The 17,087-nt window shown below is 35.8% G+C and overlaps 1 protein-coding gene across 2 annotated transcripts in view; it reads left to right on the forward strand.

The window, feature by feature from the left end:
• zfpm2a (zinc finger protein, FOG family member 2a) overlaps window positions 1-17,087 on the forward strand; it is a 179,166-nt gene that overhangs the window by 120,835 nt on the left and 41,244 nt on the right. For both annotated transcript variants that reach the window (XM_088600919.1, XM_088600918.1), the window contains one exon: window positions 1,787-1,898. In XM_088600919.1, the coding sequence (XP_088457045.1) occupies window positions 1,787-1,898 (112 nt within the window). The remainder of the gene's footprint in view (window positions 1-1,786; window positions 1,899-17,087) is intronic.

The following is a 17,087-nucleotide window of genomic DNA, read 5'->3' on the forward strand; positions in this document are numbered from 1 at the left end:
AAAGAATTCTTTTTCTGGAACTAAACCATACACAACACATCCAAATCAAGGCTAAGGATGGTGCTTTTGTGTTGCCCTTTGACTTACAGTACAGTATAAAAGGCAACGACATGAAAACGTGTAAAGGTTACAAAATTGAGGAGGCCTTTGGCCTTTTGCATTACATGCATGAGATCTGCAATGCTGTTTGACATATTTGCTGCTCATTCCAAGAGTCCCAGGTGTGGGATTTAATTGAGCACTTTCACAGGTATCAGTCACAGACAGGACATTCTTATTGACGTTCATGTCCAGTGATTGGCCAGGACATTGACGTACTGTGATACTCTGACTCTCTTCATGTTACACAGGAGGTGCAGGCTAAAGCACCACCATTCACTGCTGGGTGAACACTACCACCGAGTTCTTCTTAAGGATTCCCCCATTTGAATATTTTTATGTAAGATGTTGTTAAACGCAGAGCAGAATTAACTTATGGGCATTTTGCATCAGGTCCCTTCTTGATATCAAACAAAAAGGAGACATATTTTCAATATTGTGCGATTAAAAAAAATATGAGGCTATGAGGTTATTTCAATATTTTTGAGCTTAAAAATCGTTGTTGTTTTTGATAGAGTACATTGTTATTGAAATGCCAGAGGTCTGCATATGATTTGATTTTGTGATGTATGCACATTTCTGCTTTATGAAGTCTTGAAGGTTTTTTGCTCTGGGAAGTCTCTTGAGAACAGAGAGGAGATGTACTGTATGCAGCATTAGGGAGATGGATTGTGTGTAGTGGCCTCCAATTTTAAATGGAAAAAGAAATGAAATGGTGAAATTGTACTCAAACCCATTTTCTCATGGCTAAACTATATCTGGAACACCCTAATGAAGAAAGCCCCTCAGGTTAAAAGGTAATGGTCTAGACATGCTGACAATGTGCCCTAGAGTAATATAGTACTATAAGCGTTACAGAAATAGTCTGTCATTCTCTGGAATGCAGCACACAGAGATGCTCTCAGACTTGAATTGCTTTTCTTTAAAAAAAAAATGTTGCTGAAATTATAGAATGAGATATATATTTGAAAAACAAAAATAGAATTTGTTCATATACCGCATATAACGTTATAACGGCAGTACTGGTCTCAAGTTCCTTCTCACCATCTCTTATGCCGTGAGTGTATTTGTACAGAGCTGTAGTAGATCTCCCTGTTTTCATTTTTTTTTTCAAAAAAATAACATAAAGCACCAAATGTGACCCAGACTGAAAAGAAAAACGACGTTACACATTCAGAATAATTTGCTACTGTATTATAAAATGTACCCTCGATCGCACTTTGAAATGGATACTGATTCTTTAAATTCTTTCCTGCCTGTTTCAGGAAATAGTGAGATCCTGCTGATATTGAAGTACAATGTGCCTAAAGTTCACTTCTAAACACTTGCCTTCTTCACTCTGAAAGTCATCTGCATTCTCTTTACAATTCGGAGCCACCAGAGATCTCCCTAATCTGGGAGATCTGATCCGGTATCATTGGGAAAAATCCATGATAATAATTCTGCTATTCAGATTGGAGACAGGCCTGTGCACCAGAACCCCCCCCATCACTATTACTATCTTCCCTCACTCCTCACCCCCCTCTCGAATCCTCTCAGCCAGGAAAGAGGGAATAAAGGCCTTAGCTTATAAAATTGCCTGTTTATGTCTTTCAAAAAAGAAGAAGAGCAGAACTTGTGGTTATTAAAGTTTCTTTAATCACCAAAATAAGCAAATGATTAGTGTTTGTTATCTTTGCTCGTGCAGAAGACGAAGTGCTCAGTCCCGGTGGTGTTGAATGCTGGCCCCAGGTGGCTTCTGGATGTGACTTGGCAGGGAGCAGAAGACAACAAAAACAACTGTGTTGTGTACAGCAAAGGTAAGCGCGAGCATTCGTTATCTTTCTTTTGCTGCAATTAAAGAGACAGGACCCTCTTGCGACTTCTTGCTCCGTGCATTTAAATGTTTAAAAATGTTATGTATTGGTCCGCCTTCGAGGTCCAGTGTGCAGTATGCACCTTTGCACTTTTTCATATTTCAGATTTTTTAAATATCATTGTAGATTAAGCCGTCTTTGTTGGTGTGTTTTGCCATGTCTGTTTAAAACAGAGACCAGATTTCCGATGCCTGTAAGTATCTCTATGTTGTTTCCTCCACCAACCCAGAAGGCTTACAGGAATGCACAGGCTGTCACAAACGTGTGCTGATTTTGTTTATTTGTTCTCGGTCCTTCAAATACACAGTGAATGAAATATGATTTACCAATTACCAGACTTTAGCTGCCATAAGAGATGTCTGAGTCTCACTAAAGAAGTTAGAAAAAGGTTTAAACATCTAACACTCACACACACAAAAATGTAATTAGTGGCTCAATCTTAAGATTTCCTTTTTGAAAACTGTTACTGTATTTCTCCTTTACTTATTCGGTTTCCTACTTGTCAGCCTATTTTTGGTTAATCGCTTACAAATAATTATTTTTGTATATATTATATTTCAGTATATTACTGTGTTCATTATTACAATAATGAACACAGTAATATACTGAAATATAATATTTCAGGTCATGGACTGGCTGATATCTTATTGCTTTTTGTTTTTGTATGATACCATGTTGTAGGCCTACTACTGTATACAGTCAAGTGTGAAATAGACTTTATACTAGAATTTATACTAGATCTAGTCATGAATTTCTATGCAAAAAAAACAATTTTTGCCTATTTCTTTTTCCATAAAACTGGGGTAACGTTCAGTGACATTACCCCTCGTATGATAATAATAAAGTATGGGTGATGATCAGTGACAAATACCTCTATATTTTTTTTATAAATCATTCATAATATGTATGATTTAGTGTATTAATGTATAATAACAATTCGCAAATAGGCCTTACAGTAGTATAATATAAATATATTCATTTTATATACCTTAAAGTATAACAGCAGTATAATAGTCAGAGACAATCTTTTATGATCTTGTTTACAGTACCTATTATTTTTTGGGTTTGTTATTTTCCGTCATTTAATTTTATTGTGTTTGTGCTTTTTATGTATTGCAGAACCTTTTTGAGGTAAATATTGTATACTGTATTACTTTTCAAAATAACATTTATTATGACAGATATGAGATATAGTAAGAAAACCGGCCTGCTTTGCAGTGCTTTTGTTTTACTGCGAGGTTTAATGCAGAACCTTTTGTAGAAAGTGGATTTACTATAAATGTAATGTCTTGAGCCTCTTTCATTACTGCATGTTCTGTTCTTCTCCTCTTCTCCATGGAGATTTTACATCTTTCGGATCCGATGGCTGTTGACACAATTAGCAATCAGTAGAGTGTTTCATATTGAAGAACTGTAGCCTTTCAAATCAATACAATACTTCCTTAGATGTCACTTAACATGTTTGAAATTATGTGTCTGTGTATATATATTATACTGTATATTATTATTAAGAAGCTACGCGGAAAACCAAATAAGAAATACCCTTTTGAGACGGATATGCCTTTAGGTAGGATTTAATGCAGTAACAGATTCAGATAATCTAATAGAGTGTGGCAGGGCATTCCAGACACTTGGGGAAGAAATAGCTCTGGCCTTTTATGTTCAAAGCTTGGTTGAGTAAATCTTCGTTGACAAAATTCCAGAACTAAAAATGTATATTTTGTGCACCCTAACCAAGGCTCACAGTTCTCAATGTTGTTTTAGTGGAGAGAATTTTCAACATATCCCATTGTTTGAGGGTGCTGTGATATTTGCAGCGATCAATTTGTTTTCGAGAGTTTAAGTGTCAATCTAAAGTAGCAAACAGCATAAATAGGGTTGTGAAACAACAGACAATGGGTGAAGAGGGAAAGTAAGGGAACATACATTTTTTCAGCACAGATGCTATTGGTGGTTTTTTATTAGAAATCTGAATTATGAGCATATTAAAATGGCAACACTTGATGTTTTTGGCTTGACTTGAATTTTGCTTAGTTGAAGCTTACTTCACCAGCTCACCATAAAAACGTGCACCAGCCATCTGGTGTAATATAGCCTCACATATGCTGCTCAAAAACAACAAAGAAGTTGTATCAAAATTTAAAAACCTTGTTTATTAAATAAGAAAAACCTGTCGAGGAGCCAGTACATAAACAGAAATGGAAAATAAATGAGCACAGTCAATTAAATTACTGTGGAATTATTGTCTGTTGGAAATTGTGTTGCTAGCGGGCAAATTGAACTTTGGAGTTATCCACCCAGGGTATCTTCTACTGACTGCACTCTGTACCTTCTCAGCAGGGTTTAGTTAGACACAGTAAGGCAAATCAGCCCCAGCTACAGAGCTTCTTCTTCTGTCTCCACCCTGATGGTGAATAAGTCTCTCATATGTGAAGGACATCCGATACATGGCAAAGAACTCTGCCGTAATGAGATACACCTCTTCATTTAGGGTCCAAATGTACAAAATGTGGAACTTGATTTTGAATAACTTGGGTTATCACTCAAAGAAGGATAACCTTGCTAAGATTTATTTTGTATTGCCACATTGGTAATTAACAATGGCTGGACATTGTGCCTTGACAAAACATTAATTTAAAATTGTTTTTCTCTCATTTAAGATCTTTTTTTTATTTCCCCTCTTTCATTTTAGGGCAGGCGCGGTCTCTGTAACAATCGTAACATGCTTGTTTCTGCTTAACATGGTCAAAGACTCCTAAACAGGGTTTATCATCTCATCACGTCGAAGATGATTTAAAGAGACATAAGTTGTTTTACTGCTTACTTTTTTTCTGTGACTAGATTTACAGCCGAAATGGAGTTTCTTCTCCTCAAAGTGAATCTGTGGCAGGACTGGGATTTGCTTCCCGGATTTTCACACTCCCAATTCTCATCTACTAATCACTAGACTGCACTGGGGAGTTATCCTCTTAACCGGCTACTTAACTTTGTGCTCTTTATCGTGAAATCATTAAAGTTTTGATAAACTGTTAAAGAAGATTATGCAGTTCTTTAAAATTCTAATCTTTTCGTATTTCAAAAATATATGAAACAAAAAGAGTAATAATGAGATTTCTACCCTGTTTTCTGAAGGATTTAGGATTTTTCATTTTCAGTAGTGTTTGTAGTGTACCTTATCCTTCTGTCATTTGAAGTTATTTCTGTTGGCAGCCTAAATGTGTACTGTATAGTCCTTTGTCCCTTCAAGCTATAATATGACCACCAATAGTCCACCATTTTATTAATTATTTCTTAAATGTGTGTTGCTCAGCTCTGTACATTCATATAAGATGAAAACAAAATGGATTTTAGTTCTGGGTTTGCAAAATTAATTTTCGTATTTCTAAAGGCTTGAGATTAAATTTTGTATTATAACCTGCAACAGTACAAAAAAAACTGACCTCTTTTTTCCACAAAACACAGTTTTTAGAATGATAATCAGAAGTCTTATGTACAAATGCTTCTATGACTTTTGTAGTTTAAAAGATGCTTGGCCGTGACTCTTTCAGCAACAGTAAGCAAGGGTTAGGAAAAGGTATCGCTAATATTTATTGCACAATATTTGATATTTAGTGTCTGTTTTCCTCAAACGTCAGTCATGTTATTCATAACTGTGGCAAATCTCTATTTACGTGCAGTTAAACAGTTTTTAACTGAAATTAAATGTTGCTGGCTGAGATCCTAATAAACCTGACATTCATGGGCTCTGTGTTTCAAAATTGAAGTAATGTTACTTTTTGGACTGATGCCAGCGTTGAACCCAGTGAGCCCTTGATTAGTAATGAAGATAGGCATATTTTCTTATCTGGCTTTAAAATTAGATGTGTCCTCTGAGTATAATAACTGTCCGTAGACCCTTAAAAGGAAAACTCTTTTTGTCGTAAAGAAGTGAAGAAGTGATCATCTGAAGTGACATTTTTTATCGAAAATTTGACTCTTTTTAATGAGAGTTTTTTATTAAGATGTTTTTGTAGTTAGGTTTTTATGAAATCTTATCAAAGAGAAGTGGGTTTTACACAACTCTTTTCTGCTATTTTGAATTCTTAAACACCACACCATTTGTGTGTGTGGGACTTTTTTTTTACAACTGTTTTCATCACCAGGCTTGAATACCTAAACGTCCTGCAGATTATGTTATTTTGTAACATTGGAAGTGTGGAAGTGTGATAACAAAAATATTCTGGCATAATGTATTCTGCAATACATCCACTCAGCTGCAAGTTCATGGTTTAAATACTGTAATGTACATCACAGTGAACGTGAACAGGTTAAACAGGCACAAACTGTATTACCACATCCAGTTCTACTTGTCCTTGAACATCTTATATGCATCGTCTGTCAAAAGAAGAGGGTAGACTAGATGTGTCTGAAACTGATGATCAGTGCAAAGCTAGCAAAATCCCATACGCAATTACTTGATGTTTAAATGTGATGGATCTTACAGTATCCGTCAACTTATCCATTTGATGTGGTATCACGTTGGTAATGTGGGGTCAGTCATTTCTTTTTACTTGTTTTTGATTATGCTGGAGATAACATTTGTCCTTCTGAGTGCAGGATGTAAAAAAGCAATAAAATTAAGTTGTACTCTCTGGGCCATTAAACATATGTCATGATTCTGTTAATCAAGTGCAAAACATGTCTCAAAAATGCAAATTTTACTAAGAAAACAAAAGTAAAATTTTGTTTTAGTTTTTAGTAATAGCTTGTAATAAAAGCTGTATACAGTATACAGTACAAAAATTCACTTTGTTGTGTAAGTTACTGGGCTTTCAGTAGTAGGACTTCATTTTGTGTACAGGAAGCAAATACTAAAGTCAAGGTGCACAAAATGCAGTAGGAACACAGAGTGTGCTATTTCTTTAAGACACGTTTAGTGCACTATTTCTTTTACCTCTTAAGAAGTATGTGGCTCCCTTCAATGGATGGTACAGTAATCTAACACAAAAAAAAACCTAGATTAGGAATTTGTGATTGCTGTCAGACTCACACTGGGCCTAATGTAGGCAAACTTTTTTATTGTTAGCATCTTCACCATGTGACCTGCTATAAAAGCCTTCTGAAAATGTAGGGCTTTCACTAAAAGAGAGAGAAGAAGAGAGCTTTTCTCATTGATTTGAAAAACTATACTTCAATGTGCTTTCACTGTGTATGAAAACATTGTCCATTTTCAGTGATTGCCTGTGCTTGCTTACACTTTGCTATAATAAAAGCTATTTACAAAAAAACACATACGTGGATTTCCTTACATTTTCTTTCAATTTTCTTAGGGTAAGCCATCTTATAAAAGTCTGAAAGTTTGTCTGATATTAATGAGCCGTGCAGTACTAGGAGAAACATTAAAATAGTAGCATTTCAATATGTATTGAAGTGGAAGTATTTCAAACCACAAGGTTTGGAAGGACTCAACAACAGATTTCCAGATTTCACAAATTGCTGTATTATTTAGAAATGTGTACCATGATGTATATTTGATGTATAACCAGGTGCTGGATGCAATATGTAAAAAGGACATAAATCTAAACCAAGTCAAATGATTGCATTTGTGTTCAGCACCCTTTAAAGAGCACAGTTACTGGAGAACAGATCTTGCAGACGGACCCCAGTTGAAAGAGGTATTTCATTGCAAAATATTGAACCAATTTGACAAACAAAAGTTGTTTCCTCCCATTTATGTCCACTAAGTAACAACAGTTCTGTAAATTCTGTATGACCTGCACTGATCAATAAAAAGAACAGCCTGCATTTGTTTTTTGTCTTTTACCAAATTAAACCAAATAATACCATCTTCTGAAAGAAGAGGAAATAAGGTTAACTCTACATTTTCTTAAAGCAATTAGTATTTTTTTTATCCCTTCTGATCTGTTTGTTATGGTACCATGGTTGTAATTGACCCATTTCGAATGTTTTAAATCCTCGATGATGAATTAATTTAAACAAATGTTAAACTCCTATTCTTCCTGAAACTTTTTGTTTGTTTCACACAGTCATGTCTGTGATACTGTGTACTGTGCCAAGGAGCTACAGGTACAGGTTATTAAATACAGGTTATTTATTGATTTATAGGCTATTAACACAACACCCGATACTCACTCAAAACAGTGTCAGCACCTAATAGTTGGAATGGGATTGCTAATGTGGCACTCATACATACAAAAAGGTAACGAAACCAAATAAAGCAAATATTGATCAATACAAGTCTTATTTGTATACTATTACAATATAAGGTCATACAAATCTCAGACCTAAACTAGTTGTCACTATAACTTAATAAAAGGTACTGTACTGTAGCTTAAAATTGTTAAGAGTTCTTTTGACAAAGAATTGCAGGAATATATAAGAACAGATCATATTATATTGTATATTTAGATTTTCAGAAGAGTTGTGATCAAGTGCCTCGTTAGATATAAATTCTTAAATTGTAGGTGGTGCGTCCTCAAGGAAATCCATGCTTTTGGACTGAAAACTGTAACATGGATAGAAATCAGTAGCGATAAGAGCTGAATGCTCAAAATGGGGTGATGTACTGTAGTTAATGATGTCCCAGTGGGTTTTGTAATAGCACAATGCCTCTTTTTAATTGAGATCAATGATCTACATTCTGTTATATTAAGATGGTCATTTGTGTTGTTTATATTATTCCTTTTTTTGGTATTTGAAAGATGTAATAGCACAGCATTTGCAGATTTGCCACATTAGATAATTAGCACTGTAGAAGATGCAAAAGAGATGTATTAAGATTAACTGTAGATATAATCTGAGATTATACCAGCATCTGGCTGGTTAAATTTAATGTAGAAAAGTGCAGAGTTCCAACCATCTAGTACTGTATAGAATTGAAATCAATTACATCTTATGTTCAATTCACTGGTGAGACTTTAATCTTCAATGGTGTTGCTCTCTTAAATGTATTATCCAACTTTTATTCTTTATTGTAATAACAGGAGTTAAGGGTGGTGGTGGTGGAGGGGAGTCCCCATTACCTGTAAAGTGCTTTGAGTGGAGTGTCCAGAAAAGCGCTATATAAGTGTAAGCAGTCATTATTATTATTATTATTATTATTATTATTATTATTATTATTATTATTATTAAGGGGAGATTGAAAAAATAATATTAGGCCACAACAGCATTTGGTAGTTCTCATTGTTTCTTTGATGCCGTTACTGAAAAAGGTAATGGAAGGAGTTCCACCTCCTTCTCAATGTAATTCTTAAATTCTGTTTGTGTTAAATCATTTTGATGAATTTTGATCATGCTGATCACTGAGATCTTGTAGTTCAGAATTCTACTGTTTGACAGCACACTCCAGCTATACTGTAGCTCAAATCCTCACTTCTGTCCATTCCACAGCTTGGAACTGCTTTTTCCAAAGTTGTACGGAGTGGTTAAAAGTAAGTCTGTTTTATTTCTGCTTGCTTCCTCATCAAACCATTCAACATTATCCAAACACTGGGTCAGTTTAGACTCTGTCCTGTAAGTGGAATCAAACATACTTATTCTGTTTTAGTACTACTGTACTGTGTATGCTTAGCATATCTTTCACAATTTTACTTGACTGAAAAACTGAAGTAAATTTAATACATTACATTAAGCATACATTCAGCTTGAATTTTAAGGCTAATGAGAAAAATACCTGAGCAATAATTTCTTTACATTTTTTTAGTTCTGGCATATAGTAGCTAGTTCCTTTTTTTTGTAACAGCAGCCTTAGAACCAGTTCTGCAGTTCATATTTCAGCCAGCCATTACTAAAACTCTCAACTCCACTGCAGAAACTCATTATCAAAAAATCCACCTGGAACAACCACAATGTGGTTCTCCACACTTCAGGAGCTTCTTTTAACAACTGGAGTTTTAGAAATTGGCAGCACAAATGTAGAGTAATTACCAAATACAGTTAATGTATGCGCAGATCTTTTTTTCTCAAAGACTTTTCACCCTATTTCTGAAAACCATGACTGAAAATGACAAAAAACAGACAGAAATAAACATGCAAACTTATTTGCCCTTTCTTGGACTTGAATTATTTTTTTAGCTGTGTAAGTTTTCTGTTTAAATTGTGATCCTTTACTATGCAATTCAGTAATAACTATCGTGCCATCCACTACATGCATGTACTATAGACTATAGTAATTGGAAGAGCTGTGGTGATGTTGTGAAAATGATGGTGAACATTTTTCAACATAAGAAAAATGTACCCTGTACTGTATTTCTTTAAGTAAAACTAAAGTATATAAGCTCTTAAATTTTTATTCAGGGAATTTTGACAGTACGGTATTTGGAAACTTCCTGACTTCGAGTTAGACCAGTTCTTTCAACATTGCATCTTCTACTTTACTAATATTAATAAGGCCTTGTGTTTATACTGTATAACACCTTGCATTCCAGAGGATCTCAAAGCACTTTACACATAGAAGAGGAGTCTTTCCTATACAGTAGAGAATCCACAGCTCTACAGCTGCCATTATTCACCTCTATCACCACTTACCGCAGATCAGGTGGAGGAGTGGGAACTGACTTAACCAACTGAATTAAGGGAGAAATGTATAGTAGGTACAGTAGGCCAGATTGTGCAAGCCCAGCTTTACCCAGTGACACTGAGATCTCAACTCTTATGTAGAGCTGTAATGACCTGGTCCCTGGTCAAATGTCCTGGTGCGCTAAATTTGGAAATAATTTAGAAGAGTTACATATTTTTAAAGCCCGACACATTTATGCAACCATTTATATACAGTAGCTGGGTATTTTACTTGAGCAACTTGGGCAAAGTACCTTGATCAATGGTGCATCGACGATGTCTCTTCTGGGGCAATAACACACAACGTTCCAGTTATTCTATAAGCTCAAAATGCTAACCACTGCTCCAAACTCCAGTACTATTCACTGCTCCACCTAGACTACTTACAGTGGTTACCTGGAGTTCCTTAGAGGTCTCCCCTAGTGCAAAGCAGATCAAACCATGCTGACTTTCTGAGATCTGATTAAATAAGTTTACAGAGTGTGAACACTGCCCTCATAAGGTGATAACATTGCTGTAAACAGTTTTAAGGCAAAATTAGCTATTGTCCCAATTTCAGATTTTCTCTGTCCTGGGATATGTACCTTCTCTGAAAAAATTAAAAAAGAGAGAAGAGGTTCTTCTAAAAGTGAAAGAAAGTAAAATAAAATTGCCTGTATTACTGAATTTTGAGGATATTGCATTGAAAAAAGCAACTAAGAATTTAGAAGCTGCAAAGGTTATGTTCATCACAACTTTGTAGTGTTTTGTGCTGTACATGAAGTTACATAAATAACAAATTTCTAATATTCCAGTCCTGCGTTCTGAACATTTGCATAAACAATGACCAATGCAAAGACAGTTTCCTTTCCCCATCCACATCTTCATGGAACTGCTAGATTGTCACATTATATTATTTTTCGCTTAAGATGTTGTTTTCCTCACATCATTTTCCCAGGTATTTCAATAATTCTCATATCAATCACAGTTTCTGCTGCATACATGAGTTATTCACTTGCACAGCAATAATATAACTCAGTGCTGTGGACCTAAGAATTGGAAATTTACTGCCCCTGTTTTGCTTACTGAAGAGTGTTGTTTGTTTTTGCTGAGGTGTATGAAATAAAGCTCCTAAGTTCATGTGGCTTATCAGGAGTCCTTCAGTTTGTGGCTACACTATGTTAAAATGCTGCATAAATTATACATAGTTATTTAAAAAGGGATTTTGATTTAAAAAAACAATACAATTTATATGTATCTTTATGGACAGCACAAAGCACATTATGGTTTCAAGGGATATTTTAAACAGTTAAGGAGATTTAATTGTTTAATTTAAACATTCCCTTTGAAAAGACTGCAGGAAATAGGAGGTACTAAGGTTATTATCTGTTATCTGGAACATAGAGACTGAATAATAACTAAACAACTGACACAATGTAAAATTTCATTATCAGTGTATTAAAACAAAATTGTACCCTAAAGGAGTCTCCACCACAGCTCTGAGCTGCAGTGTAATTATGTTTAATTAAAATACAACAGAGATCAACAGAATCGTTTTCATTAGGAAATTATTAATGATTCTGCTGCAACAATAATTGATTGCACTGTGCCACAGGATAACTCTATACGGTCAGACTGTCATGGCAAACTATCACACTCTGAACAGTTACTGCATCCTGTGGAAGCTCTGCAGGGTTCAGTGTGCACTGTAGGGTGGGAACAGAATGTAATGTCTTGTGCCACTTTCCTTTAAACTCAATAACCACATAGAAACCATGTATCTAGGATGCCCACTATACTCAAAAATAATGCGAAAGTTCTATTTATTATCCCAGTTATCTCCATAGGAGACTGGAGTAGAATATATATACTGTATATATTTTTCAAATTACTTTAAGCAATTAATCCAGCTGTCTGTACATAAATCTTCAGCAGGGGAAAAACAGTATTCTTTTAAAAAATGTTTTTGTTTTTTCACTGATTAACCCACCCAGTAAGAGAAATTCAAAAGACATCTATCCTTTTGTCCCTAAGATTACAGTGTTCTTTTGTGTTTTTCCTATTTTGTTTATACCGTCAGAAAGAAACATGCATCCTTGTTTGGAAAGCGTGATTTCTAACCAGATGGCTACCTTTGAGCTAATCCCTTGGCTTTTTAAATATGATGTTAAAGAAGTAATCCAAAACCTGTATTTATATAATGTAGTATAAAATTGTGCTCATTCTAAAATTGTTATTGTAATTGGTAGGTGTGAAAAGCCACACTTATTATCTTATCATGTAAAGAATTGCAAATCTAGTGGGTTGACAATGTTCTTGATAAAAATCCATCATTTTCACAGTAGAATAACAAGGAGTGGGAGGTGGTGTGAATCACCAAAAGGGTTTTAGGGACAAAAGCTCGAAATGTGAAAGTATTAAAAAAGGTACCACAGAATTTGTTTCTTTGCAGTTTTGCCAGTAGTTTATATTAGTGACTGATGTGGGCTGTGTGAAGCTAGTAATCCAGGTAAATAATTAACCCTTGGCTCTTTGTTTACTTATTCTACCTTAATGTCTTCAGGTTTTAGTGACCTAAGGGATTCAAGTGCTGTCTAATTTGGTTTAAATTACCAGGTCTTCAGTTTCCAGGTCAGTATCACCTACATTAATCTTAGACACTTCAACAGGACAGCATGTTTACACTGCTAACAAAAATATGACCACAGCTGTAAATCCCATGAAAATCCTCTATTTCGTAATAGTACGAAACACGGCGGCCATGCAAGATATTTTCATCGTGCAAAGTAATAATTTATTAAAGTGCTTTGTATTGCGTTCCCCTTTATCAAATTGGGTTTTTACTACTGTGTCGTTCTGTAATATTTGACCATCACAATGTACAGTTTATCATAACCTTACTTTGCACCCAAAAAAAAACATTGTGTACTTTTTACTTTTTATTGGATAGAAGAGAGACTGCAAATTGGAGGAGGCCATCTGAGGATCTCATCCAGCCATTCCTTGAAAACCTCAAAAGGTTGAGGTAGTGTGGAAAAAGCTAACCAGCCTTTTAGTTGAAGCTGATACCCTAGCTTCTTTCAGGATCCTTCAGTCAATTAAATACCAACTACCAAACGGGCTGGATGGACCAAATGGTCTCCTCTCATTTGTAACCTTTCTAATGCTGTTATCTCAGGTTGCCAGCTTCAACAACATGGCTGGGTAGCTTTTTCCATATTACTACAACCTTTTGAGTGATGAAGCACCTTCTGTTCTATGTCGTAAAAGCTCTTTCCCTTAGCACAGTCCTGCATGTCCCACTCTTATCCATCCCATAGCACACTTAGCTAAGTCTAAGAAATTTACAGCACACTGTCCCTCTCCCCCCACAGACATACTGTACAGTACATATCACCACCACAAAAATAAATTATCATTAGTGTTTTCAATTAAGCTTATTTCAATGCTTAATCTGAGTTTTGCCCTAATGCGCACTTCGTTATCCAGGCAGGAATTGCTCTAACTGAATCGCTGTAAAAAATTGCAACTTTAATGTCCACATTAATAGCATTAGAACTTGGCCTGTGTCTTGTGTATGCACCTAACATGCAACACGGCACTTTGGTAACTTGAAAAACCTAAAATACTGTATATATATACGATATTTGATTAATTAATTTTATTTTTCTCATACGTGACTTTTCCAAACTTCTGCTGCACACTCCTTAATGTCAGAAGGTACACCTGTAGTGAAACATTGCTAACGTTTCACTGTCAACACTGAGACCACTGGTTTGATTTTGTCATTAAGGATTTTGAATACTTGAATATAATCCCCTTTAAGTATTCTCAGTTCAAGACTAAAGAGAATCAGATAAGATGATAAAATAGACGATGAGAGATGACAGGGGTGGTGCTGACACTGGTTTGGAATTTATTCATAAAGAACCAGAGCCCTTGAGAATGATTTCTCTAATGCTTTCCTTCTTTTTGAATATGAGTTTGGACCAGTAAAGTTGTGTGCACTACACAGCTTCACACCAGGCTCCAGTAAACCCTTCACATTAAAACAAAGTACAGTATATGTACACTTTATCTTTAGATCTGAAGTAGCAATATCTATGCGCGCATGAAAATCCTGGTGCTTTTCTAGGAAAAAAGAGGGAGGACCTAGAGGGCAGAATGTAACTAGGACATGTGTGCACAAAATACTTAAAATTACAGTCGAATGGAGAGGTCTTCTCCACTTTGAAATCATAGAAACCCTTTAATGCATTTCTAAATTTAGGAAATGAAACCAATTATATCTTAAAATAGAAACACAAGCACTGCGTCCTTTGATCTCAATAGATAATGTAGTATGTCTTTTTTAAGCCACAAAACCTAATGACAAACTATTTGGCTTCACTCCTCCTCATTAGTTTTACTAAACAGCATTTGTTTAACTAAAATGTTTTCTGAAAACTGATCAAATGTTTGAATTTCCACATTTTATTTAAAGGATATACAGTGTGTCTACCCTTTTACTTGGGTGAAAAATCATGAATCCACTTTGCTTTTCCCATTGCCTGGTGAATGCAGCTATTTAATTTTTTTTCGATTTTGAATACCGATCCATCTGCTGCTAAATGATTTTCTCTCTTTGTTGGGTTGTGAGCCTTTTTGAAGTCTTCTCACTGCATATTGATTTTCTACTGTGGTCTTATTATCACAAGACATATGGCTTCAGATTCACATTGCAAGTGAAAAGTGCATTAAAGGTGGTGTATACATCATAGAATGATATTGAGCAATTTCTTGAAAAGCCTGCGCTGTCGTTCAAAATGCTGACTGAGGCTGTAATGGGGCTGATTAGCTGTTTGCAATCACTGTATGCCCACTCCCTTATGCCCTAAGTGAAAGACCAAAAAAAACCTCTAGCACAACCCTACCCTTCTAAGCCTGGATATTGCTGAAAAGTGCAAAGCAATGCTGTGTTCCAATGCCATTTGGAGCTCTTCCCTTGTCTGTGAATTCTCCGCCACTTGGCTGTAATCTCCCCACTTTTCTCTGTTGTCAGGTTGCACGCCTGCTGCTACGTCGTGGTTTCACAGCCCTGGTCATCTTACATCCACCTCCACCATTTTAATCCCTTTGACCTGAACCTCTGTGTTTCCCTCTATCAACAGCTTCTGCAGATTACATCCTCCTTCTCTCTATGCTGCTTGACTGGAGCAGTGCAGTTGGTGCCTACCAGACGGGAGGCAGTGCCTGATTTTCCCACTCATGCTGGAAGAACACCCACTCCATGTGCTGGTGTACTATAGTTTTCAGATTTGGGGGAAATCATATTCACGGGTTGCTGCGACTCCAGATTTGTTTTTCAGTGGCTCAGTGTATTTGCCTATTGGTTGTGGAATAATCTGTCTAACGAACATTATAGTTTCCTGTAAAAAAAGTGTAATTACTACGAGGGTTCGGTGTAGTAGCAGCGGTAGTATTTTTGTATAAAAATGAATATAGTATCTCGTAGTACTGTTGATGGGTCAGCAATGGTAAACCTTTGTTCGTTTGTGTTGATAAATAATCATTTGACATTGTGATTATAAGTATAATTTACTGCTCACTGTTGGTTAGACGTTACTCTTCACTTTTGTAGTTTGAACTGATTATAATAAACCTGGCAGAAAAAAAGAGTTTTTAGTAAACAGCTGCTCTTTGCAGTTGTAAAACAAATTTCTAGCTTTAGAGTATCTTTAGCATTATCCCTAATGAAGTATTTTCTTGTGAACCTGGGTGTCTTTATTTTACAGTGGTCTAAAAATATTCGGTGACATTCGACCGCTGGCAAAAGTTACCTTTTTTAAATTACAGTTGATGCATGTACAGTTGATGTTTTTGTTCAAGTGGACCAGATGTGTTTTATAGAGTGGGTGTCTTAGAGAACAATGCATAGAGAACTCTTGATTTTAATAGCTAGCGAAGAAATCTTAGGATCCGACTGTAGACAAAAAGGGAGACAAATCACTGAGCTACACACTCAAGGTTTCTGTTAAACCTATCCAATGGGAGAACAGTGAAAAATATATATACACTCTATCCTGTCAAAAGGCTTTTGGCTTATCTTGAGTGACTGTCAAGGCTGGGAATTTCACGGAATGGACAGAAATATATAAAATTAATAAGCTGCTGGATGTTGTCGGGAGTTATGATGCTTCATAAATCCTAGTTTGATCATGGCGGACAAGACTTAAATCTACAGCCTCCTAATGCACAAGGCAGTGTTTTGGACGGGGTTTTATTTTGTTCACGAGATAGAACCCCTTAGCTGGTGAAATAAGATTTATCTTCCCCCTTTCCTTCATGACTGACAAATATGAAAGAGCCTAAGGGAAGCTGGCTGCCATTACCACCTTTAATAGAAGGGCACGGCGGCAGCAAGGTGAAACGAGGGCCAAAGGGAGAATAAATGCTGTTCAAAAAAAGAAAAGAAATTGGTACTTGCTTATCAGCTGTACTTCCTGTGTCGGGTGAAAGGTCACAGAGCTTTTTTTGTTTGTTTCTTTCTTTCTTTTACCAATAGGATGGATGCTATCTCTCCTCTCATCCAAACAGGTCGGCTTTGTTAGGTGGAGG

The sequence above is a fragment of the Lepisosteus platostomus genome, chromosome 12 (assembly GCF_059453375.1).
Source record: "Lepisosteus platostomus isolate fLepPlt1 chromosome 12, fLepPlt1.hap1, whole genome shotgun sequence".
Taxonomy (NCBI): Eukaryota; Metazoa; Chordata; class Actinopteri; order Semionotiformes; family Lepisosteidae; genus Lepisosteus; species Lepisosteus platostomus.